Consider the following 27,537-nt stretch of genomic DNA (forward strand, 5'->3'; position numbering starts at 1 on the left):
CTCTGCTGTGGATTTGCCATACGGCTTTCTACAAGTTATGCTCTTTGAACCTGGGTTCCCGAGCTGTAAAACAGCCTGCCTTGCAAGGCTGTTGTGAGGGGCAACGCTTGGAAAGGACTTTGTGGGGTGTTCAAAGCTTCATAGGAAAATACATAAGAGAGTAGGCCTTACTTGTGGAGGGAGCAAGCTGCGTTATTGTGATGAGGATGGGAAGCTGACGGCTAGTGAACGCTTCCATGGGGGTGCCATTCCCACCCCGGGAAAGAGCACTGATGGGAATGGGATTTAAGACACTGAAAACCTAACCCGTTGTCGCCCAGAGAGCTTCAGCTATTGGGCGGTATAAAAATGCAATAAATACATAAATAAATGTGTTGGACTACAGTTCCCATGTTGGTTGTGGATGATGGGAGTTGTAGACTGACACATCTGGGAGGGTACCAGGCTGACCTCCTGCTTTCCCCTCTTACCCATAGCCAAAAAGCCACCCCGGTATGCGAGGTTCTCACCTACTAAGATCTAGGCAACCAAGAATTCCATGGTCAAATCTGTCCTCCATAGCATCTCTGTGGAGGGAACGGTGCCTCCAGCTGAATTTTTGCCTAGCATGCAGCTGTGAAAAGACCCAGGAGCCCTGCCCAGGGGCAGCAGGAAGGTGGCAACCTTGGAAGCGGTATTATTTTCTGCAATAGATTCATATTCCGCTCGCCATATTTAAAGTGTATCTCTAAGCAGTTATTAGGCTGTGTTGCACTGCAAAAGCCTGGGAAAGAGATGGATGAACCCTTTTGGTTTCCTTGAACGGGAAGGAGCCGAAGGAGCCCCAAAGCAAGAGTTTTGCCTGCCGACCCAAAGGCTTCCAGCTGGCCAGATTTAGCCTGTCGGCTGCTAATCCTCCACAGAAGGAAGCCTGATCCGAGTAAAGGCTTCTAAAAACAGAGGCCAGTCATGCGCCTGGCGTCATAGCCAGCCAATGACCGAGAACCCCTGGGTCAGAGGCGTTCTGAAAAGTCCATTTAGCAGGGCTAAACCCTTTCCCCTCCCCATTCCACATACCGAAGCCAACTAGATTGGCCTGGTTCAGACAACATGCTAAACCATGCTGCTTAACCAAAAAATGATTAAGGGAATAATGCATTCCCTTAACCATTTTGCGTTTAAGCAGCATGGTTTAGTGTGTTGTTTGAACCAGGCCATTGTGAGACATGACAGAGATGCCTGGTGTAGAGAATGTGGACAGGGAGACATTTTTCTCCCTCTCCCATAATACTGGAATCCCTTGGGGTCATCCTATGAAGCTGATGGGTGGAAGATTCAGGATACGCAAAGTTAAAACTATGAAACTCACTATCACAAGATGTGATGATGGCCACCAGTTTGGGTGGCCTTAAAAGGGGGTTGGATAAATTCCTGGAAGAGAAGGCTATCAATGGCTACTAGAACTGATGGTTGTGGGCTACCTCCAGCAGCAGAGGCAGTAAGCCTATGTGCACCAGTTGCTGGGGAACATGGGTGGGAGGATGCTGTTGCACCCTGTCCTGCTTAAGAATGTAAGAAAAGCCCTGCTAGATCAGACCAAGGGTCCAGCTAGTCCAGCACTCTGTTCACACAGTAGCTAACCAGCCGTTGACCAGGGACCAACAAAGCAGGACATGGTGCAACGGCACCTTCTCACCCATATTTCCCAACAACTGATGCACACAGGCTTACTGCCTCGAATACTCAAGATAGCACATAACCATCAGGTCTAGTAGCCATTGATAGCCTTCTCCACGAATTTATCCAACCCCCTTTTAAAGCCACCCCAATTGGTGGCCATTACTACATCTTGTGGTATTCCTTGTGGGGCCCTGGTTGACCACTGGGTGAACAGAGAGCTGGACTAAATGGACCCTTGGTCTGACCCAGCAGGGCTCTTATGTTCTTATGAATTCACTCATCCTATTCTCCCAGTACCTCCATTCCTCCCCTTCCATCCAGATGAGCAAACAGGCACTTGGCATGGCCACACAGCACTGTCTCCAACTAAAATGATTAAGGGGCTGGAGCATCTCCCTTATGAGGGAAGGTTACAGCAACTGGGATTGTTTAGCTTGAGAAAAAAGGACCTGTAGCGCTTAGCTTTCGTGGTCGTTGTTATCATAAAAATCAACAGATGACCCAATTCAATTCAAGTTTGGTATGCTTAAAGCTCTCCCTAATATCTATTAATGTGGCAATTTTGGTGTCTTAATCTTTAAAGCTGACGCAGATGTAAGCATTTCTTTAAAATCCTGCTCCTGCGCCCCAGCCGCGGCTTGGAAGATATGCTCAGAAAGTAGGGGCTAAATACGGCGAATCTTTTGGCTTTGAAGCACAATTAAAGCAGGATCATAGAATCATAGAATAGCAGAGTTGGAAGGGGCCTACAAGGCCATCGAGTCCAACCCCCTGCTCAATGCAGGAATCCACCCTAAAGCATCCCCGACAGATGCTTGTCCAGCTGCCTCTTGAAGGCCTCTAGTGTGGGAGAGCCCACAACCTCCCTAGGTAGCTGATTCCATTGTCGCACTGCTGTAACAGTAAGGAAGTTTTTCCTGATGTCCAGCTGGAATCTGGCTTCCTTTAACTTGAGCCCGTTATTCCGTGTCCTGCACTCTGGGATGATCGAGAAGAGATCCTGGCCCTCCTCTGTGTGACAACCTTTTAAGTATTTGAAGAGTGCTCTCATTTCTCCCCTCAATCTTCTCTTCTCCAGGCTAAACATGCCCAGTTCTTTCAGTCTCTCTTCATAGGGCTTTGTTTCCAGACCCCTGATCATCCTGGTTGTTGCCCTCCTCTGAACACGCTCCAGTTTGTCTGCGTCCTTCTTGAATTGTGGAGCCCAGAACTGGATGCAATACTCTAGATGAGGCCTAACCAGGGCCGAATAGAGAGGAACCAGTACCTCCCGTGATTTGGAAGCTATACTTCTATTAATGCAGCCCAAAATAGCATTTGCCTTTCTTGCAGCCATATCTCACTGTTGGCTCATATTCAGCTTGCAATCTACAACAATTCCAAGATCCTTCTTGCTTGTAGTATTGCTGAGCCAAGTATCCCCCATCTTGTAACTGTGCCTTTGGTTTCTATTCCCTAAATGTAGAACTTAGCATTTATCCCTATTAAATTTCATCCTGTTGTTTTCAGCCCAGCACTCCAGCCTATCAAGATCACTTTGAAGTTTGGTTCTGTCTTCCAGGGTCTTAGCTATCCCACCCAATTTGGTGTCATCTGCAAATTTGATCAGCGTTCCCTGCACCTCCTCATCCAAATCATTAATAAAAATGTTGAAGAGCACTGAGCCCAGGACTGAGCCCTGCGGTACCCCACTCTTTGCCTCTCCCCAGTTTGAGACGGTTCCATTGATAAGTACTCTTTGAGTCCGATTCTGTAGCCCACTGTGAATCCACCGAATAGTTGTTCCATCTAGCCCACTTTTAGCTAGTTTGTTAATCAGAATGTCATGTGGTACTTTGTCAAAAGCTTTGCTGACGTCAAGATATATGTCGTCCACAGCGTTCCTACGGTCCACAAGGGAGGTTACCTTATCAAAAAATGAGATCAAATTTGTCTGACAGGGCTTCTTACATTTGTTTGCTGTTCTGAGAGTTACCAATTGGGTGAAGTAGCTGTTCATAGAATCATAGAATAGCAGAGTTGGAAGGGGCCTTCAAGGCCATTGAGTCCAATCCCCTGCTCAATGCAGGAATCCACCCTAAAGCATCCCTGACAGATGGTTGTCCAGCTGCCTCTTGAATGCCTCTAGTGTGGGAGAGCCCACAACCTCCCTAGGTAGCTGATTCCACCGTCGCACTGCTCTAACAGTCAGGAAGTTTTTCCTGATGTCCAGCCGGAATCTGGCTTCCTTTAACTTGAGCCCGTTATTCCGTGTCCTGCACTCTGGGAGGATCGAGAAGAGATCTTGTTCTTGACAACTCCATGTTGGCTTCTAGTGATCACCGCATTGATTTCAAGGTGTTTACAGATTGACTTCTTTATAATCTGCTCCAGAATTTTCCCAGGGATGGAAGTCAGACTGACTGGTCTGTAGTTCCCAGGTTCCTCCTTTTTGAAGATAGGGACAACATTAGCCCTCCTCCAGTCGTCCGGCACCTCATCCATCTTCCATGATTTTGCAAAGATAATAGACAAAGGTTCTGAGAGTTCTTCCGCTAGCCCCTTCATTACTCTAGGATGCAGTTCATCGGGCCCTGTGAAGATGCATGGGAGTACTTCACAATCAAAGCAGATTATAAGGTAGAAAACTTCAGAGTCCTTTGCACGCAATTTGCAGTGATTGTACAGTATAACGCTGGTGTGATAAAGCTCTAAGAGGAGACATGAGAGGTGTACAAAATTATGCATGGTGTGGAGAATGTGGACAGAGACAATTTTCTCCTTCTCCCACAGTACTAGAACCCAACTGGGTCATCCCATGAAACTGATTGGTGGGAGATTCAGGACAGATAAAAGGAAGGACTTCTTCACACAGCGCATAGTTAAATTATGGAATTCACTACCACAAGACGTAGCGATGGCCACCAATTCGGATGGCTTTAAAAGGGGGTTGAATAAATTCCTGGAGAAGGCCATCAATGGCTACTAGCCCTGATGGTTGTGTGCTACCTTGAGTATTCGAGGCAGTAAGCCTGTGTGCACCAGTTTTTGGGGAATATGGGTGGGAGGGATGCTGTTGCAGCCATATCCAGCTTGTGGGTCCCTGGTTGACAGCTGGTTGGCCACTGTGTGAACAGAGGGCTGGACTAGAAGGACCCGTGGTCTGATCTGGCACCAGGGCTCTTCTTATGTTCATGCAAGCAGAATTCCTCTTCCTCTCCTTACTCCCCAGTGCACCACCCCAATCTATCCCAGAGCATCCCCCAACCCTCTGGAGCAGATTTGGGGGCCCTCGGGGCACTGCAGGCGGCAGGAGAAATTGAGAAATTGTTTCCATCCTGCCTGCAGACTGCGTGTGAGATGCAATTAGGGATTTCAGAGAAATCCAAAACAGAATCAAACGAGTTGGATTTCTATGAATCTGACTTGGGGTTTCCAAGTTGGGCTTTCCCTAGTTGCGCCGATTCCGAGGTTTGGCTGACTCGGTTTTTTCAACTTTTCAAAATTTTATGCAAATTTAGTAATAGAAAAAGACATAAAAGGCACTGGCTGAAAATGCGCATTTCCCCCATGGGGTAAAGCATAGAAATGCACATTTGGGGGGATTTGTGCATTTTGTGGTAACGTGCGCATTTGCAGAAGTATGAATTTGGAAACTTAAAAACATGCAACTGAATCAATGAGCGGATGAGAGACGGAAAGGCACCCAACAATTCGCTAAATCCAGATGGAACAAACTTTACACAATCCGTACATTCCTTGCTACAACCCATAGTAAGTACAAGGAAAGGGCCCGCCATGCGATCAGGGCGCAAGGGCGGTACATAAAGAACGGCGTGGTAGAGCGCACTCTTGACACAAAGCGAAACGAGGAGCGCTGGCACGACACAGGGCCTGCGATTTAATGCCTGCACATATTCCAAACATTGTTTTTCGCCCTGTAAGAGGTAGCTGCTATTTCCTGTAGATTCGAGTGTCTTTGATGAGCCCATCCAAATGTGGTCCAGATGCTCAAAGAACTGCAGCGCCTGAGTTCATCGGGCTGAGATGTTGTACCACGTTTCAAGCCTTTCTCAACAGCAAGATCGAACCCCATCCAAATCCACTTTAACACCGGCGACAGCATCACAAACAGCGGACGTCCCCTGCCCCAAAGTGGTTCCGAACGAAAGCGCTTTACACCATCTGCAAGGAAACCGTGAGTCTCTCTGCCTGATGGGTCCAACATGACGTTCACACCCATGTTCGCCAGTATATCCTTTAGAGCACCGTCCTGGTGTGGGGGACTGCAACTCCCATCACCCCCACACTGGTTAGGGATTATGGGTGTTGCAGTCCCACCCATCTGGATGGGTGGAGACAATTTCTTTACACGTCCCAGGCAACGTATTTTAATTCCATCATGTTAGAACTTGGCCACAGTGTCCAGAATCGGCTCACCGCCATCTACTGGTCATGCAGCAGATAGGCTCTTTGTGCAGTCAAGACGTGTGTATGTGTGTGTGTGTGTGTGAGAGAGAGAGAGAGAGAGAGAGTCTTTTTTCCACACCCAAAAGCCTTTCTCAGGGGACAACCCCACCCCACCCCGTTACTGTCAGGCAGGCACATTCTTCCAGGCAGGTTTTCCCAATGCAGGCAGGATGATTCTCAAACAGCTCGCAGTGATGTAGGATAAATCCGGCCGTTTGACGTTTGGAAAGAAAAGCCTGGGGCAGCTCTGTTCCATGGCCTAGATGAGTTGCACGGCCCCTGAAGCCACCAAGGGAGCGATGGTTTTGTACCGGATAAGATGCTGCGAGTCTTCATCTAAGTCAATCACATATTCTCTGAAAGAGACCACACCATAATAACAGGCTCAGATTGCAATCCTACACATGGTTACTCAGATATAAGCCCTACTGAATGTAACAGAGACATACAGTGCCTGTTCAGACAACACCCTAAGCCATGATTAGGCCACTAACCCTTTTGCAGGGTTTGTAAGCGTGTTTAAACCATGCTAATGTAGCCACCATGGTTAGGAATGGTTCACACAACATACAAAGCCATCATGGCCCTGTTCAGAAGACACCTTAAACTACAGCTTTAACCACAAGGCAAAAAGCCTTATTCACCGTGGTTAAAGCCATGGTTTAAGGTGTCTTTTGAACAGGGCTACTATTTAGCTCAAAATGCCTAATCACCGTGGCTTAGCGTGTCATCTAAACAGGGCTGCAGGTTCATTTTGCACTTTCGTTACTGGATATTTATTTAACTCAGTGAACCCTAACATTCTTTGCCAAAAATCAGTTGCTGTCCCCACCTTCCCTAACCCCACCTTCTCTCTGAGATTGCTTATGCTGTAAAAGATATCATTAAAAACAAAAATGGCAAAACACTCACACTGTAAAACAGCCTCCCCTCCCCTCCAATGTTAGAGGCAGTAAACCTATATACACCAGTTGCTGGGGAACATGGGCTGGAGGGTGCTATTGCACCCATTTCTTGCTTGTGGGTCATTGGTCGATGGCTGGTCGGCCACTGTGTGAACAGAGTGCTGGACTAGGTGGGCCCCCTTGGTCTGATCCAGCATCAGGGCTCTTCTGATGTTCTTAAAGTTTTAATTTTAAAATTGGGTTATGTTTGTTAGCTGCCTTGAGCCCTATTGGGAGTTGAAGCCCAGCACATCTGGAGAGCATCAGGCTGGGGAAGGCTACTTTAAAAGAGGATTTTTTGTTTTATTCTGTTCTGTTTGGGGGGGGGGGGGAGTTGGTTCTGTTTGTTTGATTTATATCCCACCTTTCCATCAAGGAAATGGCACTCGAGGCTGCTAACAATAGTAAGAAACCAAGGGCTCAGTTCAAACAACACACTTCTCAATGGTGGCTTTAGAATGCCGTGGTGGAGTTTTTACACCACTGTTGAGAAATATGTCTGGCAGGAAAACTCCACCTTACAGTGGAGTTTTTTGGGAAAATACTCCATGCTCAATATCCATACTGTGCAGAGGAGAGTTCCTGCACAACCGTTGTGTTGCATGTAGTGTGAAGGGCTCCGTGGAGTTTTCTGTTGCGTTGCGTTGATTTTTCCCACTGGCTACAGAGTTCCCTGGCAAGAGCGGCGAAAGGAGTGAGTGCTGCTCTAGGAGAGCCGCTGGAATAGGGTTGTTTTTTTTACAGCAATGGCTGATGGGATACCATTGGGAGGACTGGGGGAGGAGAGAGGCCGGAGGAACTGTCAATCATAGAATCAGTAGTGGTGATAGAATAGTAGTGTCGGAAGGGGCCTACAAGGCTATCGAGTCCAACCCAACGTCGCAATGGATTTTACTCAACTCCACAGTAGCCCACAGTCACACAATGGTGGAGTCAGAACATATTGAGTGGAGTTTTCACACTGCGTTGACTAACGCGTTGTCTGAACTGAGCCAATGTTTAAAATAAAATAAAAACTTTAGTTCATACAACCATTAATCAAACCTTTCAAAACGCCAAGGCTGAAACACATCCCAATCAGGGTTGATTCCAGAAATATCATAACCAACGACTGAGATTCTTTACCTCAAAGCATCTCAGAAGGCAATTTAGGGCACAATCCCATGCGTGTTTAGACAGAAAAAAGTCCTACAACTCACAGCTTTCCCCAGCCGGCTGGGCAATGCTGCAAGTTGTAGGACTTTTTTTCCACATCTAAACACACAAAGGATTCCACCCTTGCGCACCAGCCATGCAAAAGGTTAACAGGAGGAAAGACTCTTTTAGGAGTGGCAGAAGGTGACAGGGAGGGATAAAACCCGGTGTGATGCCCCTGGGAGACCTTCCCTTGGCTCCTTGGCCACTGCAGGACACCCAGAGTTAAAAAGGGGAAGGGGTACACCTCCAGACCCCTCTCGAGAGTAAGGACACGGGAACGCATTTCGAATCTTTGGCTCATGTCTCCCCATTTTTGCTTCTGGAGGAGATTAGATCCACAAGCCGCGTCTTCGATTATCCTTGGCCACGGCTGGGCCATGGCCCACCCTCCTCTACCTCTGCTCATCAGTCTCCGGCTCCACCAGGATATTCTCTTGTCTCTCCTTCACGCGCAGGAACACAAAGGAGTCCAGGTTTGGTTTGGGAACTGAAAGGACAAACAGACACAGGAAAAAGCTTCTATATCAGCCGTGGATTGTTCTTTGTGACATCGCGGGGGGAGTGCAAGGGAGAGCCACTGAAGGAGCACATGTTCAGAAGACTGCAAACGGAGGTATCAGGTGGGAAATTACAATTCGGTGTATGTGGACTGTTGTGCCATCCATGGAAAGGAAAGTAGGGTCCAAGACACTGTTTACATTTACACTTTCCAGAGGATAGGTGCGTGAATGTATTGCAGCAAAAAACAATGACTCTCGTGACTTTAGGGCTAACAAATTTATTCTGGCATCAGCTTCCCCTATGATATGTGCCATCTTCTGTCAACAATGCCCCTCTGCATCCTACATAAGACGAACAGGCCTACATCCCATTGATGCACACAAATCATAGAAGCATAGAATAGTAAAGTTGGGAAAGGGCCTATAAGGCCATCGAGTCCAACCTCCTCCTCAATGCAGGAATCCATCTCAAGGCATCCCTGAAAGATAGCTGTCTTTTGAAGGCCTCTAGTGTGGGAAAGCCCATGACCTCCCTAGGCCATGGGTTCCATTGCTGTACTGCTCTAACAATCAGGAAGTTTTTCCTGATGTCCAGCCGGAATCTGGGTTCCTGTAACTTGAGCCTGTTATTCCGTGTCCTGCACTCTGGGCTGATTGAGAAGAGATCCTGGCCCTCCTCTGTGTGACAACCTTTCAAGTACTTGAAGAGTTCTAATGAAAGGTTGTCACACAGAGGAGGACCAGGATCTCGTCTTGATCATCCGAGAGTGCAGGACACAGACTAATGGGCTCTAGTGACAGGAAGCCAGATTCCAGTTGGATATCAGGAAAAATTTCCTGTTAGAGCAGTATGACAATGGAACCAATGACCCAGAGAGGCCGTAGGCTCTCCCACACCAGCGGCATTCAAGATGCAACTGAACAGCCATTTGTCCGATATGTTTATCAGAACACTTCAGCCTCCTAGGACACTGGGACTGACCTTAAAGTGGCTATCATGCAGCAAAGGAACTTCAAAATGAGATTAGAGCAAGTGATGTCAGAGTTACAATTAATCAACAGCTTTAATTCTATACCCTGTGGCTTGAATAGTAATAATGGATTTTTATCGCACTACGTATTTTAATTGGCTTATGTATTGGCTACGTATTTTAATTGCCAGGATGTTTGCATTGTCAGCAACTACACACAGTGAAAGACCACTATTAATAACAAGATTGGAACGAAATTAAATGCAAAAAGTGACAATCTCACTGTTTACATTCTTCCTCCACCCCCTCAGCCACCATATATAAATCTGAAATTCCTCAGACTACTCCATGCATCGGATGAAGTGGGCTATAGTCCAAAAAATGTTATGGCGGAATAAATGTTTTAGTCCTTAAGGTGGCACTAGAGTCCTTGTGTTTTTTGTCTACTTCAACTCACATCAGTCCCAGCCAGCATGCCCAATGGTCAGGAATCCTGGGAATTGTAGTATGAAACAATTGGAGAACACCAAGTTGATGTAGACTGTAAGCTTCTTGGGGCAGAGGCCTGTCTTTTTCTGCTTCTGTATCGGATATGTTTTCAGAAGATTGGTGGGCAGTCAGGTGTGAATTTTCCCCAAGCCATATGCAGTATATAATGCAGTGATTAACAGCATCAGTACACTGATTTGTTAGAGCAGTTTGGTGATCTTTATGTCTTAAAAGTTGGTTTTCATAGCTGTCCTCACATAGAATGTGCTTTTTGCTACTAACAGAAGCTAGAACAATGCACAGTATGTAGCGTTGAGCTGATAAGGGATGCTTCTTTCTGCATTGTGAGAAACTTATTTTACAGCTAAGGAGAAAGGACCTCTTTCCACCTTCTGGGTGAAGGGAGGTAGGGGTGTGTGTGTGTGTGTGTGTGTGTGTGTGTGTGTCTTCTGATAGGGTGAAATACATGACCAGCTTTGCTGTATAAAACCCCAAGTCAACCAGCCGGCTACTTGCTCTCACCTGAGAAAGTAGACAGCTCCAGGTGATCCTGGGATCTACGGTGACTGAACTGAGAGTTAAGGACGTGGAAGCTTTCCTTTGCTTTTATTCTATCTGCATCCATTTCCCATCAATAAACTCTATCATTCTTTCATGCAAGTGGACTTGAGTCATATAGGTATCCTCAAATTTGGTTAGTGTAGGGCCTGGCTGGGCTAGGCCCCAGTTTAAGGCAGCTTCTGCAGGTCTGCAAGGCTGCACCTATTGTGAGAGTCCAGGATAAAGGTAGGCCTAGCTTACCAGCCTTCAGGAGATCCACCTTCTGCAGGTTAGGGGGCATGTGCTTCAAAGCTGTATTTCTGAGGTGGGCCTCAGTGTTTGCCATGTACCTGAAAGAAAGTCACCATCATATTATTATTATTAACATTCCTCTACCTCCCCATAGCCGAAGCTCTCTGGGTGGTTTATGTAAGATTAAAACAATGAAAAACGGTATACAAAATTTAAAACCAATAAAAACATGCAGCATACACAAAAACATATATCTAAAAACAACTTTAAGCTGTCAGCTGAACCTAATACAGATCAGTGAAGCCCATCACATATTGCTAAATGCCTGGGAAAAGAGAAAAGTCTTGACCTGGCACCAATGTTGATGCCAGGCAGGCCTCGTCGGAGAGGTCATTCCAAAACTTGGGGGCCACCACAGAGAAGGCCCTTTCCCTTGTTGCTGTCTTCCGAGCTTCCCTTGGAGTAGGCACCCGGAAGAGGACCTTAGATGTTGAACATAGCATATGGGGTAGGTCCATTTTGGGCTTAAAAGGAGAAGGGAGCTAAAAGAGGCGGAGATGAAACAGCACAAAAGTGCGACGGTCAAAAGAATGTCGGAGAGCAATGAGGAGAGATCGTCACACAATTTGGAGTGCGTGTGCTGGGGAAAGAAGCAGCTGCGTCTTCGCTCCACCGGATGCTAAGCCCTGATCCGTGTAGGGTTGCCAACTTTGGGGCTTTGCAATGGTCCAGCTCCTTTTTGCCTTCAAGAGGAACGCGACAAGAGTCAGGCCTTCCTCTGCAGCTCTTCAAAAGGGCGCAACTTTGCTGCTGCTGATCACCTAAGCTAGCGGTGATAACTCTTCTGGATAGTCTTATATGGAGTCAGTTTCTTGGTCATGAACAACTCTAGGCCTAAAGTGCCCAGCTTGGGCCATGTTGGCTGCGGAAGATTGGAGCAGCAGCCCAACACATCTGGAAGGTTCACAGTTGCTCACCCAGATGCTTAATTTTCATCACAGTATTAATGTCCAGCACTTGCAAAGTACGATCGCAGAATCCAGAGAACCCTGGCTTCCCCCAGCAATTCAAAGAGAAGCTCTCTAAGATGGAAGGCTTCTCATCTTTGGAGTGTATCTACGTTTTATCATAGAACAGTAGAGTTGGAAGGGGCCTATGAGGCGATCAAGCATCCTTCTGCCCAATGCAAGAATCCACCTCAAAGCATCCCTGGCAGATGGCTGTCCAGCTGCCTTTTGAAGGCCTCGAGTGTAGGAGAGCCCACCACCTCCCTAGATCATTGGTTCCAGTGTCATACTGCTCTAACAGTCAGGAAGTTTTTCCTGATGTCCAGCCAGAATCTGGCTTCCTGTCACTTGAGCCCATTATTCCGTGTCCTGCACTCTGGGAGGATCGAGAAGAGATCCTGGCCCTCCTCTGTGTGGTAACCTCTCAAGTATTTGAAGAGTGCTCTCATGTCTCCCCTCAATCTTCTCTTCTCCAGGCTAAACATGCCCAGTTCTTTCAGCCTCTCCTCATTTAATCTGCTGTGCGTGTGGCATTGTGTGTGATGAGTTGCCCGATTTGTCACCTGCCTCAGCTCCTGTGCCTTTAACAACAGCTTGAGCAGGTGGGGCCACCTCCCTCTCTGTGATGTTGGCTTCTACAGATCAAGCGGCTGGTTAAAGGCACAGCAGCAGGCGAGGTTTCCTTTCCGATCATTTGGTGACTCTAGTTATGCGTGGGTTTAAAATTTGTGATAGCTAGTCCAAACTCTTCTGGAAATGGCAGAATGCAATTAAAATTAAAACAAACAGACACTGGGGACATGATCTGCTGTAGGCTCACTCACTCTTTGGCAAAAGCGAACTCTTCTGGAGACAGGATGGATGGCTCCCCCTCTGCCCGAGTCTTCTCCTTCTCCAGGACATGGGGAAAATATTTCTCTATCTTCAAGAGGAAATAAACAGCATGAAGAACTGCAAATCACTCTGCCCACTGCGGCGGGCTCAGAAGCTGCAATGCGAACAAATGAGAGGGACGACCAGAAAAAAAGCCTCCTTTGGAAATCAGGGATTGCCCCCAAACTCTATTCCCTCCAGCAGCTTTTCCCAACCTGATGCCCTCCAGATGTTTTAGACTTCAAGTCCCATCAACCTCTGTCAGCAGAGCCAAGGGTCAGGAATGCTGGGTGTTGTAGTCCAAAAAAATCTGTGGAGGGCAGAGTTGGGACAGGTTGTCCTAGTGCAGCCTTCTCAACCTGGGGCGCTCCAGATGTGTTGGACTACAACTCCCAGAATGGCTGGGGCATTCTGGGAGATGCAGTCCAACACATCTGGAGCGCCCCAGGTTGAGGAAGGCTGTCCTAGTGGGAAAGGAAGCTGGAAAACGTCATACATACCTGCAGAGAAATATGGGAGCCTACATTTTACCTTACTGAGATGTTCAACAGAGAAGGGAAAAGACAGAAAAGAGAGGATGGCATACAGACAGCATGCGCCTGCATGCACACAGACTGGGCTCGCCCCACACGTTTACCCACACTCAAACCACTGAGTTGTTGTTGAACTGTGATTGTTTGCTGAACTGTGGGTTTGTGTGTTGTCTGAACCCAGGACATTTTCCACAGGGCGGCTTATTGACCATGCTTATTTTTCTCAAACAAGCTACCTTGAGAATTCACACTTTGTTGTTGGGTTGTTCAAGGTGTTTGACAAGCCAACCTGCCGGAGACATCCTGGGTTCAGACAACATGCTAACCCATGGTTCAACAACCCACTCTCAACCACGAAGTCTGGGATAGCGTGTTGTGTGAACAGCCCCAATGAGTGGTTTCTACATGTCTCCTGCAGAGAGCAACACCCTCAGCTCACAGGAAGTGGGTCCAACGGGCCATTACCTTCCGGAGCCGGCAGCGCAAGTAGCTGCTGAGGACGTAACGGATCCTCTCTACCTCCATGCGGTGAATGCTGACCTTAAGATCCCCTCTCTTGGCACGTTTCAGGTTCTCCTCCTGTAAGACAATCATCAGAGCCGTTGGGAAGGATCCGCTTGCGGAACAAACCCATTCATCTATATAGACGTGAACACCAGACATTTGCTGATATGAGAGGTATAAAAGAGCGGACACCTGGGAAAAACCCTGGTTGTGTGTGTGTGTGCTATATCAAACCACTTAAGATCAAGCCTGCTCCTTCAACCATTCATCCCTATTGCAGTTCGGTTTCTTAGTCATACCAGAGTTGTGACCCAATGTTGGCAGTCTGGGATGAATGGAGGATGTCATGTCTCCTTCCCAAGTTAGATACAGATCCCTTATTCCTGCCTTGCTTGCCCATCCTGGTGCCCTCCAGGTGGGTGGGACTGCAATGCCCATCATTCCCAGCCATTGGGGAGTTGCAGTTCTAAATATCTGAAGGGCATCGGGTTGGGGAAGGCGGCCTTTCAGGTTAATTTTGGGGTTTAGGGCTGGAAATGTCAAGTAATGAATTTGGGATTTTTTGCCCCAACGTGCAAGTATAACCTGATGGGATTTGAGCTGGTGGTGACCGACCAAGGAAGAGATCTTGGGGTCGTGGTGGACAGCTCAATGAGAATGCCCACCCAGTGTGTGGCCGCTGTAAAGAAGGCAAACTCCGTGTTAGGCATTATAAGAAAAGGAATTGAGAATAGAACTGCCAGTATCATACTGCCTTTATACAAATCTATGGTGTGGCCACAGTTAGAATACTACTGTGTACAGTTCTGGTCACCACACCTAAAAAAGGATATTTATAGAGCTGGAAAAAGTGCAGAAAAGGGCAACTCACATGATTCAGAGGCTGGAGCATCTCTCCTGTGAGGGAAGGTGACGACAGCTGGGGTTGTTCAGCTTGGAAAAAAGGAGGCTGAGGGGGGACCTGATGGAGGTGGACAAAATTCTGCATGGTGTAGAGAATGTGGACAGGGAGACATTTCTCTCCCCCTTTCATAATACTAGACCCAATGGGGTCCTCCCATGAAGCGGGTTGGTGGGAGATCCAGGACAGATAAAAGGAAGAGCTTCTTCACACAGCACATAGTTAAATTATGGAATTCACTACCACAAGACGTAGCGATGGCCACCAATTTGGATGGCTTTAAAAGGGGGTTAAATAAATTCCTGGAGAAGGCTGTTAGTGGTTACTAGCCCTGATGATTATATGCTACCTTGAGTATTTGAGGCGGTAAGCCTGTGTGCACCAGTTGCTGGGGAACATGGGTGGGAGGGGGCTGTTGCACTGTGTCCTGCTTGTGGGTCCCTAGTTGACAGCTGGTCAGCCACTGTGTGAACAGAGTCCTGGTCTAGAAGGACCCGTGGTCTGATCCAGCATCAGGGCTCTTCTGATGTTCTTAAACCACGGGCATCATGCACCCTCAGAGACTAAAGTGTCCTCAGTTCTCACCATGTGTTCCAGCTGCTCAACAACACACTCAACAACTTCCGATTTGCTTTCCAGCAGTTCAGGGGAAAACGTCTCATTCATCCAGGCCTGGAAAGCAAACGCAGATCATGGGCATCGTGGTTGCCTGAACTCCAACCCCTTTCTGCAGCCTTCATCACTTTCTGAATAGATCATCATTACATTTATAGCTCACCTTTCTCCCTCTTACAAGGACCCCAGGGTGGCTTATGGGGTCCTCCTCCATTTTATCCTCACAACAACAACAACCCTGTGAGGGTAGGTTGGGCTGAGAGTGTGTGACTGGCCCAAAGTCACAGACCGTGACTGGCCCAAAAAGTCGCCCAGTGAGCTTCATGACCAAGTGGGGATTAGAACCTGGATCTTCCCAGGCCCAGGCCAACTTCCTAACCACTGCGGCTTGCTACTCTTGCTGTACTTAGGAGGGACGGTTGTGATCCAAGCTCCATGACATTGACTATCGCTAAACCAGGTGTGGGCAGACTGCAGGATGGCAGCCATCCCTTCCTAAGTATAGCAGTCAGGCAAATGTAGGCTCTGCTAACACAAATCGCCAAGGTCCTGGTTCTCCTCTATTTGGACCTGGTTAGGCCTTATCTTGAGTACTGTGTCCAGTTCTGGGCACCACACTTCAAGAAAGATGCAGACAAGCTGGAGGGGGTTCAGAGGAGGGCCACGAGGATGATCAGGGGTCTGGAAACAGACCTATGAGGAGAGACTGAAAAAACTGGGCATGTTTAGCCTGGAGAAGAGAAGAGAAGATGGAGTGGAGACATGACAGCACTCTTCAAGTGCTTGAAAGGTTGTCACACAGAGGAGGGCCAGGATCTCTTCTCGATCCTCCCAGAGTGCAGGACACGGAATAACAGGCTCAAGTTACAGGAAGCCAGATTCTGGCTGGACATCAGGAAAAACTTCCTGACTGTTAGAGCAGTACGACAATGGAACCAGTTACTTGGGGAGGTTGTAGGCTCTCTCACACTAGAGGCCTTGAAGAGGCAACTGGACAGCCATCTGTCAGGTATGCTTTAGGGTGGATTCCTGCATTGAGCAGGGGGTTGGACTGGATGGCCTTTGAGGCCCCTTCCAACTCTACTGTTCTATGATTCTATGATTTATCCCAGCCTTCCCCAACCTGCCCCCCTCCAGATGAGTTGGACTGCAGCTTCCACAATCGATCCCTTAAGGCAGGTGACTCAGGATGCAATGCAACGCAGGAAACAAAGGCCTCCGTCTCCCAGCATGCCCCAGCCAGCCATGGGGGGAAGGCTGCCCTAGAGTCGTCACAAGCCTTCCCCAACCTGGCGCCCTCCAGAGATGTTGGACTACAAGTCCCATAATCCCCTACCAGGTTGGAGAAGGGCTGTGTGGGCCTATAGAGGGATCGGTTCTCAGCTCCTAGTCTAGCGCAAACCCAACGTTCCGCCTCTTCCATCCCGAAGAGCTTGCAACCCACGTCAGTCCTACCTCGAGTAGTCGCATTGAAATGAATGGGCTCCAAGTGAGTCACCGAAAACCCCTTCGTTTCAATGGGCCTACACTAAGTAGGGCTAACATAAAGGCGTCTGGCCCCTCGCCCACCTGCTCCAGGCTGCGGATGAGCTGGGCCGGGGTCAGCACCACTTCCTCGCTGCCCGCCTCCGAGCCCCGATCCGGCTCCTCCTCCGCCATCGCCGAACAAGCGCCGCAATTCCCCGCCACTAGCAATTTCCAGCCAGGGAGACTCTCCCAGTGACGTTGGCGCCCCGAGCGCGGGAAGACAGGAGAGCTGCCCCGCCCCCTCATAAATATGCACGAGGGGAAACCCCTCCTGCACGTTGCCACCTCCTTTTAAAGGGCCCGCCGCCGCTGCCGCCGCCTCGCTCCCCCAGGCTGGAGCGGAAGCCATGGTCATCCCAGGGCCGCTTGCCTGACAGAAGATCTGTGCAGCCGATGTCCCCCGGCCTCCCACACACTCCACGCTTCACCCGCTGGGCCTGTCATTCACAGCTGTATGGCAGGCAGGTGTTCAACCGGTGAAGCTCAAACCATCACTGCATTGCCTGAGCGTGCTTGCGCGGAAGGAGAGCAGAGTAGCCACTTACAGCAAAAAAAGAGAAAATTCGTTATCCTCTCCCCGCAAAAAAATAATAATAAAAGTACCAAAGACGACGCCAATTTGCATATACAAATGTACATGTATAAATGTCTACAGGTATCACAGGTCGTTGTGCTGTTTTAATTAATTTAATAATGTTAACAGCTCATTAAATTATTTTTTACGATCTTATCATTATGACTTTCTTCTGTGTTGACATTCTGTATTTTTCTTTTTTTCTGTGTTTGATGCATATGCAAAAGTCTGGCTGGATATTGAGCAAGAAACTAAAACTGATTTCCCACCCTGAAACTGTATTTGTATAAATGCAATTTTTGAAATAGTAGCTATAATCAGGGCTGGTGCTACCATAGAGGCCACTCAGGCGGATGCCTAGAGCGCCAAGCTAAGACGGGCACCGCGCACAGTGCAGCACTCATGCGTGTTGGCTGTGAGCCGGCCCGGCCCGAGGATTCAGCTGGGCCTGGGCGGGCGAGACGGTGCCCCACGCCCACCCAGCTGAAGCGAAGCCAGGGACGCTGGGGTGGGGGTGGGGTGGCTCCACGTTCGGACTTCCAGAATGTGCCCGGAAGAGAGAGAGGGAGAATGTATGGGGTGAATGGGGTCTTTGAGTGAATGCATGTGTTCATGGTGTGTTTGTTTGGAGTGAGTGATGCTGAGTGTGTGTGCGCGTGCGTGCGAGTTGGGGGGATGATTTGGAGGTGATATTCCTATTAAATAATGCATTTTAGACGTTCCTTTCCAATTTGCTTGCTATAATTGGCATGATGTATTTCTTGCACTTTAAAATAAATTTAGCAGTTTCATGTTTTGTGCTTATTTTTTCCAGGAAACATATGTCCTTAAAAATCAAAGTTGGCATTTTTTTTGGTGGGGGTGTGAAAGTAGCTCACCTTGCCTAGGGCACAAAATAGCCTGGCACCGGCCCTGGCTATAATTTAAATAGAAATACATCGTACCCTAGTGGGGAATACCGTCACCAGGTGAGCTGTGTGCCTGTCTGCTCAGCCTCCTGTCCAGGGGCTAAATGCTGATTGGTAACTTCAAGGCCCCCATTTTCCTTTCTGATGGTTCTTTAACTTTAAAAGACACTTAAGACTAGGTAGCCCATCTAATAGAGGACACCTTCAAATAGAGGGCAGCCCTCTCTAAAATAGGATACTTGGCCAATAGGCTGGCTGCACCTATTGCATTTCTACCTGCAACTTTTAAAAACACAGATCTGCCAGTGGGAGAAATGCCCCACAAAAGGTAGCAAGTCTAACTATCACCACAGTCGGGTGCTCTGGTGTCAGCCTGAGCAGATTTTCTTTCATATACTGTAATTGAGTCCACACAGGACATTGCTAATGTTGTCGGGTTTTTGGCGCCAAGTTAAAGCCGTTTTCTTCTCCCAGGCATATCCCAGTCCTTTTGATCACAAAATTCACTGCCACTTGATGTAGCGATGGCCACCAAATTGGATGGATTTAAAAGGAGGTTGGATAAATTCCAGGAGGAGGCTGTAAAAGGCTACTAGTCCTGATGGTTGTGTGCTACCTCATGTATAAGACAGCCTATATAACTGGTTGTTGGGGAACATGGGTGGGAGGGTGCTGTTGCACCCGTGCCCTTCTTGTAGGTCCTTGGCCACTGTGTGAACAGAGCGCTGGACTGGATGGACCCTTGGTCTGATCTAGCATCAGGGCTCTTCTGACGTTCTTGAGAGGTTTGATGCTTATGCTAATTACAAAAACAAATTAGTGAATTTCACTGTTTTACAATACTAGCTAACTTTTTGAAAGTTAAAGTTTTTATACCTTAATCTTGTAAAAGTCTTATGGAGGAATTGAAAACCCTTTCAGGTTTTGTAGTTGTCAATTCACAATAAGTGATATGGCCGGCTCTCCCTATGGCCAGAGCTCTGCCCAACTCTTCTCTGCAGATTTTCGCTTATGTAGAGGCAGCTGCATACTCCCAATACCCGTCCATGTATGTAAAAGATGTCTGTATATACGTCCTGTCCATACATATTTGCTGTGATGGACACAGGTGTCCACATGCAATAAAACACATTTTCCACTACTTTTGCTGCTGAGTCTTTTATGATCAGTCCTCTCCCCTGCTCCTAATGGAAGACCCTCACTACATTCAAATAATTTTAGTATCAAAATGCAAAGACACTAAGAATTTTGCATACTGAAGACAAATATCCAATCTCAAATTAAGAGTACTGGGGCCTTTGGGAGATTCTGCTTCTGTATATATTTATTGCAGGGGTAAATTACTTTCAGCCTCTTCAACTTCGAGCATCATCAGACGACTGTTTTATCTCATGCTCGTTACTGGGCACTCATGGATTTTCACGGGTCCTATTCACGTCGCCGTCTGTCTTCCGCACATCTCCCGCACTTTCTGATAATTTCTCCGTCTCAAAAAAAGACCCTGGAAAATGCGGTATTTTTTCCTGTAGTGAAACATGCTACCATTTCCTGCTGTGTGCAGGAAAAGCATTGTGAAAAAAAACGCCCACTTAATGGGTCACCTGGTCTTTGTTTACGTCCTCTTTCTTCAGCATCTATTGTGGGACGGAAGCACAATTCAAAGTGACGGGAGGGAAACGCGATCCCCCCCCCCCCAAGAAGCTCCAATGCAAGGGAATAATCCCTTCTTGCACCCCCACCACTAGGTTCTCCATTAGAACAATTATTTTTCTTACTTCGCGCCCACAACCCATCACTCACCTCTCCCCAGTCAGCAAGCCTTGTCAGAAAGCTTCTCCATGTAAAAATAAACACTAAACAGAAGTACCCTGCTTCTGGCAAGCTAGCCATAGCCCCACACAACATGCTAGCTCTCTACATGCAGAGAGATTTATTGTATGTATGTTTTATCATCTCCTGGGTGTGCTGAAGTGCGACTGCAATCCTAGGAAAGCTGTGCTGTGCTTGGCCACTCTAGGAAACAGGACGCTGAACTAAGTCCAGGAATCCATGAAATCCAGTGAACACCCCACCCACCCACCCCACCCACACAGCAGCCATCCTGAGCCTGGTTTTTGATGTGGAAGTCTGTTAGAGTCAAAGGAATCTACGAATAGGTAGCTAATGGCAGGTTGCACCACACCCATTTAACTGTCTCTAAGCAGACACGCGTGGATTTGCACAAGCCATTTTCCCCACATTGTGGAGCAATTTTTCTGATAAGCAGAGGAGGTGATCTGCATGGAATTAGGTTATCTGAAGATCACTCTGGATGAACTGCTGAAATCATGTTTGTGGAGGAATGTGTGTGTGGATATCACCAAGGCAATCACAAAAGTCTAATACTAGAACCCATCACACACCTTCAAGAAGTTCTTATATTACAGTTTTAAAAGTTATTGGACGACAGTGTGTGTGTGTAACACAGAATGGAGGATATCTCAAATTCTCACAAAACACCATCAAGTCCAACTTTTGTGGAACAAAGAAGCCTGCATTTCAGATCAGTGCTAGCAAATGACAAACAATTTATTTAAGAAAAAAAGTTACTAATCCATTAATATTTCTGAAAACTGATTGTAACGGGTGCAAAAGGCAAAACACTGTTACAGATTAGAAAAAACCCGGTGTTTATACACAAAAAATATTAAACAGACTTCTAGAGGGGAGGATAAAGAAACCAGCAAGGAGCAGGAATTGAAGAACAATCCATCAGGAGACCGCGATCTGCTATTGCCATCTGTTGTATCGCTCAAAATAAAAGTCAAAATATGCCATCCGTTTTGTAAGTGGTCTTGTTTGGCAAATCCCTGAATTCCTGGGCATAGGAGATAGTGACTTCTAAGTAGCTGAGTGACTCCACCAGCTTCTACTCAAATCTTACACACTGAAGGGACCGGTTTGATTCAAGGAGAGGGAATTAAACCAGAAACATGTGATTCAGTAGAAGGTTTCGATTCAGAAGATTAAATGATCCATATATTTTTGCAAGCATCGCTGGAGGAATGTTGAACGTGAGTGGAAGTACTACGGACTGCAGAGACGCACTTTTGTGAAAAGACAGAGACAAGCACCATCAAAACACCATTTCTAGTCAAGTTACCTGCTTGCCCTAAAACTTTTAACTTCTAACAAATCGGGAAAGCCATTTATTATCTAGTTCACATATTCAACACGTAAAAGGAGTGGAGAGCGGGGTGGCGGCAGCTTACATTTACTGGTACAGCACACATTTTGGCTGCCACACTTCCTTACATTTAACGAAACAAGCAGTTTACCATCTGCTCGCTTGAAAGACGCAGCAAGAACGAGAGTTTCCATCTCCCAAAGAGTAGGCCAGCTCTCGGTGGAGCATTAAAAACAGAAGCCCTTTGCGTGTTTTGTCGTCGTCAGGGGAGCCTTCAACTCAAGATGGTATTTGTTGGGAGTCGCTTCTTGACGGACAGAAAAACAGCACGTCCCACTTCATGCGCTTCGGCCTCAGAAACTTCGGTTTTCAGAAACTCAACTTCCCAGGCCACGTTGCTGCTTTCTTTCTGAAAGGTGGATAAAACCCCAGGGCCTGCAGAGGGAGCCACGTTGCCCTCGGGTGACGTCTGGTTGGTCTCATGCCTGCTGTCTTCACCGTAGAAGCTCGCCACCTGGATGCCAGCGCTGCTTTGGGCTAACCGCAACGACACAAAATGGATGCTGGCCAGCTCTCGGGGATTCCCCGTGATGGCGGAGGAGGGTTTTGAGAAGTTAGTCCTTGGGGTACATGGCACCATGGAGTTGGCGGCAGCAGAAAGGAATGATTCTATGACAGAGGAGGCAAGGGAAGGTTCTGGGATAAACAAGCGGGACCCTAGAAAGCAAGAGAGAGATGGGTTAACAGATTTTAAGAACGCACACCGACATGCTTTTAAAATGGCAGTATTCCATCCTCACAGAGGTCTAGGAAGCTGGGAGAAGGAACCATTAATTAGTAACTCCGGTGGTGCTCACAAGAGCCTACTTTGCAAGTGACTGAAAGACGCGCATTTTACAGAGTGATGCGTCCCGCTGTCAGTAACAATACAATTGTCCCTTTGCAGGAAGCGGCTTAGGGGAAGCAGCAAAAATGAAGGGCTCTCAGGAGCTCACCTTGAGAAGTTTGCCCTTTTCTGAAAGGATCCAAATGCCACAGAAGCCCAGGAAAAACACTTCCAGCTCCTGTACCCATCTGTGTCACAATTTGAGCCAAGTCCTCGCAATATCCCCTTATATAAGGAGGTGGCAAATGTCCTTTCAGTAAGCCAGTAAGGTCTTTTGTGCGTGGAGCTTTGCCAGGCACATAACTGCCACCCCAACCCCCCCCCCCCCGGGCCATTCCCCACTCCTTGTCTTTGTACCATCCAAGCACATGCACTCTAAAGCTGTGAAGTCTTGCCAACTTATTACAGAGTTTGGCCGTTTGGGAGTCTTCTACCCTCTGCATTAAATGCCCAGATTACAGAGTAAATAATCAATCAGTTACAGAGTGGCCCTGGTCCAGGAATTCAGAGCTTAGCCACCACTACTTTAGACCAAACTGCAGTAAAGAAAAAGGAATCCAATTCACCAGCTACCCAGCAAACACACAGGGCTGCATTTGCAATTTCGCAGTGATATGGTTCAGACATTTAACCAACGGTGAGCCACAGCGGCTGCGGGCACCACTTGGTGGTTGTCGTGTTGTGCAAACACCAGGTTTATGTGAGGGTTAAATAATCCTCACATAAGCCATGGTCTGTTCTAAGGTTATGCAAGGATTGCTTGCTGGGTTCGCACAACACGATCATCCCTACGCAGGGACTGTAGGTGCAAAATGGCAGCCGCGTGAGCCCCATTTAAATAACCCATGCTAGGCTGTCAACTGGCCCAGTGTCAACTAGATCAGTTTGATGAATTTCAAGTCCTCAAACTCCCCACCCACCACTGTTAAGGGGGTCAGGGCATGTATCCCAGACAAGAAGACGTTGAAAGGATGGGGGTGCCTTGGCATCATGCTATGTTGCTCATCAGCTGTGTGCCACTCATGGTGAATTCCCTGGAAAAGAAGCAAACCCCAGGCGACTGGAACAGGATTGAGACTAGAAGTCTCCTATCCACCACCCCACCTTACTGGGGAGCCTTAGAACAAAAACAAAACTTTTGAAATTTATGAAGCCATGTACAAGCTTGGTATCAGGCCACCGTCTGCCAATTTAGAAATGTCACAGCAGTCTGAATACTACAGTAGACACGCTCTCTTTCTCTCTGTGTGTGTGCGTGCGCGTAATTGCTCAGAATCCCTACAAAACATTCTGGTTAGCACTAGCAGCTGATAAATGACTCATATCTAATGCATTGTGCCAAGCAGATGTGGCTGCAGAAGGGGGAAAAAACCACACATTTCAACCATGGAAAACAAGAGCGATGCGACCTTCCTCTCAAGTGTTAAGAGATTGGTTAGACCTTCTAAACAACCAGCTAGATCATCAAAAAGAGGCATGTTGCATCCAATGGGTCTCATGGGACAACGTTCTCCTCCAAGGAAGCCAAAGGCAGAAATTACTTTTATAACAACTTTAAGCAGGGTTTTTAGCTATGAGGATGGATCCAGACTTAAGACATGCTTGGCGTAGGAATAAATAGGCCTGCTTTAGGCATGACTAAGTCTGGAGCCAACCCAATGTTCTTAAAGGAGCAGCCCTGTGTCAAGTCATTTAAGGAACGACTTGCGGTTCCATCCCAGCTGGGGTGCAAGCCACGCAGGCCGCCATCTGCTCAAGCTCCTCCGCCCTCTGCAGGCACGAGGCCCAACACTCATCCTCGTGCACGAGAAGTTATGCATTTTTAAGGGACGTTAAGCTGGGAGAAAGCGGATGCCCAGTGGAAGAGGCACAAACGCCCAAGGCAGCCAAAGCAGACAAGCCCAACGGAAAACTATCCTGCAAAATCCAGGGAAGATGGCAGGTCATGCCGACCCCAGTGCCTCAACCGCTCTGTCGCCTTGGAAAGACTGCAAAAGAAGCAAAAGGAACGATGAAAGAAATCTAAGCTTTGAAAGGCAGTGAGCTTTAAGACCTTCTTCAGAGTCCCTTCCCCAGATGCCCTGCTGGGTGAGGTGCAGTCAGAATCCAACGGGGAAAGGATCTTTTCAGTGGTGGCCCCCTTGGTTATGGAGTGTCCTCCCCAGAGAGGGTCACCTGAGATCTATCCTGATTTCATTTCAGCAGCAGTTTTTCTTTTGTTTTCCAGTGCCTTTTAAAGGTGTTCCTGCTTTAAAGTCGCTTCAACAGGGTTGTTTTTTACAGGTACCGATTTGTTATATGCATTTTTTGTTTTTATCTTGCTGTAAACTTAGTTATAGAGCGTCATATACATAACTTAAACAAACCAAAAAATAAGGACGAGAGCACAGAACTAGTTCTGGTTCTTAGTATCTGACAAGTTTGTGGCAGTGATTTCTTTGGTTTCCTAATCACAGTCTCAAAATCAGACATTGTTTGATGATTTCCCCCTCTCCCTGATCCATTCAAACAAAGCAGGTTGTAACTCCCCCATTCATTTTGGAGTGGGGCATAAGATTTAACTTGTCTGTTCTCAATCCAGCCCCTATACCGACCATATCCTTGGTCAATCCATATCTGAAATAATCCAACCTGCCTGCCTACCCTTTTAAACCTCGCGTAGAAAATTATAGTCATTATGGGTGAATCTTCTGGTCATAGTAAAAGAAAGCTCTCCGCATGACTGTGAATAAAAGTCCTTGGCTATGGAGGGGCTCAGCCCCATCCTAAGCTCTTTTGGCACGCTCGCCCGCGTTTGCCAGGCTTTCAAACAGGCGGGAAGGGTCGACATTTAAAAACAAGGAGAGAGATGAGCAAGCCAAGCTATTAGCACTGCTAAGCTTCCATAAGCCACAGTTGAGTTCTGGAGAAGAGGTGCAGAGCTTCCCCTTTTAAAATTAATCAAAGTACAAAAACACACATGTGGTCTTTAAATAGGCAATTTACCTTACTAGCTGATGCCTTTTTTCTTCTGCACAGGGCTTCTTACATTTGTTTGCTGTTCTGAGAGTTACCAATTGGGTGAAGTAGCTGTTCATAGAATCATAGAATAGCAGAGTTGGAAGGGGCCTACAAGGCCATCGAGTCCAACCCCCTGCTCAATGCAGGAATCCACCCTAAAGCATCCCTGACAGATGGTTGTCCAGCTGCCTCTTGAAGGCCTCTTGTGTGGGAAAGCCCACAACTGGTTCCCTTGTTGTACTGCTCTAACAGTCGGGAAGTTTTTCCTGATGTCCAGCCGGAATCTGGCTTACTGTAACTTGAGCCCATTATTCCATGTCCTGCACTCTGGGATGATCGAGAAGAGACCTGGCCCTCCTCTGTGTGACAACCTTTCAAGTATTTGAAGAGGGCTCTCATGTCTCCCCTCCATCTTCTCTTCTCCAGGCTAAACCTGCCCAGTTCTTTCAGCCTCTCTTCATAGGGCTTTGTTTCCAGACCCCTGATCATCCTGGTTGTTAATGTGGATCCCTGACTCATCCTGCCCTGGCAGCTCAAGGCCACATACTTTGACTGAACTTGGTGGCCAAACATTATCGCGGCTGCCTGGCACATGGCCATCTCCTCCATCCCTCCCACAGTTGCTCATTGCAGTGCCTAGAAATAAGGATGCCCACGAACTAGGAACAGAGAAATCTGACAGTTTCCGTTTCTCTCAGATTCCCATTTCCCCCATTTTAAGCTTGTTCTGACCCGTTTCTGCATCAGTTTGCAACAATCTTTTTAAAGTCCACCCCAAATATTCATATGCATTTTTGTGTGCATTTTTCCTAATACACACGTGTGCAATTTTGCCCAATGTATACATTTTTGGCAAATAATTTTGTCCAATGTTAACGCTGTTTTGTACAGTTGCCCCTGCCTTTCTAATACATGTACATTTTCTTCCCAGAGAACCACATCGCAAAATTCTGAAAAGTGTAAATACCAAAGGATAACTGCACTCTGGTTCGCAAATTGACTCAGGAAGTCAAAAAGGCTAAATTTTGGTAACTTCTTGTCAAAACATGAACCAAATAAATTCCTTTCCGTTCCTACCAGCAATACCCTCCCTCCCCACCAACACAAATGTCATTTTGCTCATCAGTTAATCCTGCACCTTCACTAGAACACAACCTAAGGTTTAAGTCTTAAAAATCTGGGCTTCATTTTTCAATACAGCTTCCCCCACACCCATAAACTTTAGAAGACAGAAAATGTTGCCTGGCAGCAGGTTCGCTGACAAACATTCAAGGATGGATGTGGTAGCTGGATAAACAGCATCTTGGATAGAGGGCAGAAAGAGAAACAGGTCACAGAGCCGACATCTACTGCTCATAGAGACCATATAACACCGGTCTTAAAGGAATTGCACTGGCTGCTAATAGATTTCCGGTTGGAATTCAAGGTGTTGGTAATGACATTTAAAGCCCTAAACGGCTTGGGACCTCGATACTCCAGGGAGCGCCTCTCCCTAGATCTGTCTGCCTGAGACCTGAGATCTGTCAGAGGAGCCCTTCTCCGTGCCTCACCAACGCGAGATATATGCTGTGGTGGGACATGGGAGAGGGCTTTCTCTGCTGTGGCAACCCAGCTGTGGAATGCCCTCCCCCTGAAGGCCCGGCTGGCACTGGCTTCATTTCAGCAGCAGGCTAAGACATGGCTTTTTAACAAAGCGTTTGACGGCGAAATCCACCAGCCTGCACGCTGTCTTGTTTTAATTGGCTTTTACTGTTTTAAAATTTCGTATTGGTTTTAACATATTAATGGTTTAATTTGTTTTAGAATGGTATATTTATTGTTCTGTTTTATATGCATCTTCTTATCTGTACGCCGTCCTGAGATCTTTGTGATATAGGGCAGGATATAAATGTTTTAATAAATAAAACAAATAATGACATAATACTTACCTCGGATACCAGGGGCTTATCTTCCACTGCTCACACCTCTGTCTTCATAAATGGTAATTTCAATCTGCATAGCAGGATTGTTAAGAAAATATGTTGCAGAAGGATCATGTAAAA

General features: G+C 47.2%; 3 protein-coding genes across 7 annotated transcripts in view; 1 reads left to right on the forward strand and 2 right to left on the reverse strand.

Moving 5' to 3' along the window:
- LOC134407234 (secreted frizzled-related protein 1) overlaps positions 1-27,537 on the forward strand; it is a 520,297-nt gene that overhangs the window by 302,719 nt on the left and 190,041 nt on the right. The gene's annotated exons all lie outside the window — the stretch shown is intronic.
- Positions 5,330-17,135, reverse strand: GINS4 (GINS complex subunit 4). The gene is made up of 7 exons (XM_063138969.1): positions 17,004-17,135; positions 15,405-15,491; positions 13,880-13,993; positions 12,833-12,930; positions 11,011-11,099; positions 8,646-8,736; positions 5,330-6,464 (listed from the first exon to the last, which is right to left on the reverse strand). Exons 1-7 carry the CDS (start codon positions 17,091-17,093, stop codon positions 6,368-6,370), a joined length of 666 nt encoding a protein of 221 aa, XP_062995039.1. The 5' UTR covers positions 17,094-17,135; the 3' UTR covers positions 5,330-6,367.
- GOLGA7 (golgin A7) overlaps positions 20,994-27,537 on the reverse strand; it is a 355,413-nt gene continuing 348,869 nt past the window's right edge. Inside the window, exons 6-7 of one of the 2 annotated variants that reach the window (XM_063138889.1) lie at positions 27,424-27,487; positions 20,994-22,326 (exon numbers count right to left, since the gene is read on the reverse strand). In XM_063138889.1, coding sequence (XP_062994959.1) covers positions 27,440-27,487 — 48 coding nt within the window. In that variant the 3' untranslated portion in view covers positions 20,994-22,326; positions 27,424-27,439. Of the gene's footprint in view, positions 22,327-22,827; positions 23,017-27,412; positions 27,488-27,537 lie in introns of those variants that run through there. The other variant, XM_063138890.1, reaches the window with a different exon arrangement.

This window comes from Elgaria multicarinata, chromosome 12, assembly GCF_023053635.1.
Source record: "Elgaria multicarinata webbii isolate HBS135686 ecotype San Diego chromosome 12, rElgMul1.1.pri, whole genome shotgun sequence".
Classification (NCBI taxonomy): Eukaryota; Metazoa; Chordata; class Lepidosauria; order Squamata; family Anguidae; genus Elgaria; species Elgaria multicarinata.